The 2,130-nt window shown below is 30.6% G+C and overlaps 1 protein-coding gene across 1 annotated transcript; it reads left to right on the forward strand.

Moving 5' to 3' along the window:
• The first annotated feature begins 251 nt into the window (after positions 1 to 251).
• On the forward strand, positions 252 to 1,733 carry LOC129940878 (uncharacterized). Its single transcript, XM_056049400.1, has 3 exons — positions 252 to 414; positions 474 to 675; positions 741 to 1,733. The coding sequence occupies exons 1-3, from the start codon at positions 394 to 396 to the stop codon at positions 1,646 to 1,648; spliced, it is 1,131 nt and encodes a 376-aa protein (XP_055905375.1). The 5' UTR covers positions 252 to 393; the 3' UTR covers positions 1,649 to 1,733.
• Positions 1,734 to 2,130: the final 397 nt, after the last annotated feature.

A 2,130-nucleotide genomic window follows, 5' to 3' on the forward strand; every position in this document is an offset into this window, starting at 1 on the left:
GCCGTTTTGGGATCCTACATTTATATTTTTTTCTGATTTTTTTTTTCATTGTTATCTACAGATAAGAATATTTTCTTTCTCCTATTATTATAGATTAAGACACCATTTTTAAAGTCCAATTTTATGGAAGCTTCTTTTAGTAGTCTGTAACCAATTAATAAGTCACTTTTTGGTTTTTTGTATCTCGTAGAACACAACATCTCTATCAAAAATGTGAACTATATAATAATGCGTTATTAGCCGCGTTTTATTATCACCATGATCTGATCCGGATCAGATCATGATAATAAAACAGCTTTGAATCATCATATTTTTATTATTTCAAGTTTGGTATCTGTGTGAAATTCCTTCCTTCAAAGTGACATTTCAAAATAAAACAAACAAAAACCACAAATGGAGGCTGCGGTAGTTGATGTAAGTAATTATTTTTATTTTTGTTTCTTTTTTATGATAAAAAACATTTGTATTTGCAGTTTTTATTGGAAAGCGATGATAGCAGCACATCAAGCATTTCGAATTTGTCCAGATTCGATACAAGCTCAGACTCATCATCTGAAAATATTCCATCGAATCACCAAAAAATAGAAAATTTTGTGGATATAATTCGTAATTATTGCGATGCGAATTTTAAAATCCACTTTCGACTTGAAAGAACAACAGTGAACGTTTTGATAGGTATACAATTAGTTTTTCTTATTACATGTATACATATTCATGCAATTTTTTAAAAAAATTTCTAGATCGGTATAGCTTATTACTACGCTGCGATTCCACGCCAAAAAGAGGGCTGCCGAGAATTTCAGCCGAAAAAGAAATATATATATTTCTATGGTATATTGCAAATACCAACACTTTCCGCGAAATATCTAATTTATTTGGCATATCACGTTCAACCGCGTGGAATGTAGTTAAAAAAGTTACAGTATGGCTCATATCCATCGGGCATGAATATATTAAATGGCCAAGCAGAGAAGAAGTTGGGCAAAATATGGCAGCAATGGAAGCCAAAACTAAAATACCAGGCATTTTGGGCTGTATCGATGGATCGCACATAAAAATCAAGGCTCCCGTTTTAAATAAAGAGAACTATTTCAACAGAAAGCATAGTTATAGCATCTTGCTTCAAGGTGTTGTTAATGCTAAAAAAAAGTTTATTAACGTTTTTTGTGGTGAACCGGGGAGCTTGCACGACAGTCGCCTTTTACGAAGATCGGAATTATATAGGGACGCGTGCGAAAGGACCGAAGAGCTTTTTCCTATCAATTCATTTCTTCTCGGAGACTCTGCCTATCCATGTCTTGACTGGCTTGTTCTGCCCTTTAAAGACAATGGAAATATGTCTGCTGCTCAACGTAAGTTCAACGAAATACATTCTTCTGGACGAATCGTAGTTGAACATTCTTTCGGTCTACTTAAAACTCGTTTTCGAAGAATTCTTCATTTTACGGAACAAACAAATATAAATTCTGCTGTGAACTTAGTTCTCTGCGCTTGCATCCTCCATAACATGTGTGTGGACAACAACGATGAATTAGAGGAAGGCCATCAGATTGATTCTTTTCCAGATCTTGATGTTCATTCTGGAACTTCAAATAGTTCTAGGCGACAACTGTTAATGGAAGTTTTAATCAATAGAAATATAATTTAAAATATAAAAATGAACTTGCGCTCTTCTTTATTAAAAGAAACTTTGTTTTATTAAATTTAAAATAAACAAAAATTCATTTAAAAAAGTACTAACGTGTTTTATTTATGCATATGCATACATTTGAACAAACATCAAAACAAAATAAGAAAATTCACTGCATTCAAAATAAACATATAACATATATTTCAAAATAAACAGAAAAAACCTATTACATACATTTCAAAAAACCACATTTCATTAATCACAACAAATGTATATAAAGGAACTTATTTACATAAAAACTAAAAATCACAAAAAAATCACTTGTAGGAATATATTGACATTAAAAATATAAAAATATAAAATAAAGAAACTAAACATATAAATTTATAGTTGTTAAAAGAATTACTTAATGAACCACAGCTTTATGTAAATTCAAATAAAACTAATGGTTTATTAAATAATTCCCTTAGAAATTTTTCTTTCCTTACTAATTTTGCTTC

The sequence above is a fragment of the Eupeodes corollae genome, chromosome 1 (genome assembly GCF_945859685.1).
Source record: "Eupeodes corollae chromosome 1, idEupCoro1.1, whole genome shotgun sequence".
In the NCBI taxonomy this organism is placed as follows: Eukaryota; Metazoa; Arthropoda; class Insecta; order Diptera; family Syrphidae; genus Eupeodes; species Eupeodes corollae.

Bases quoted from the DNA above. Each gene is read 5' to 3' on its own strand.
- LOC129940878 (XM_056049400.1), top strand. From the start codon at position 394: ATGGAGGCTGCGGTAGTTGAT. The intron at 415-473 runs GTAAGTAATTAT...TTGTATTTGCAG, and splicing joins TGGAGGCTGCGGTAGTTGAT to TTTTTATTGGAAAGCGATGA. The intron at 676-740 runs GTATACAATTAG...AAAAATTTCTAG, and splicing joins AACAGTGAACGTTTTGATAG to ATCGGTATAGCTTATTACTA.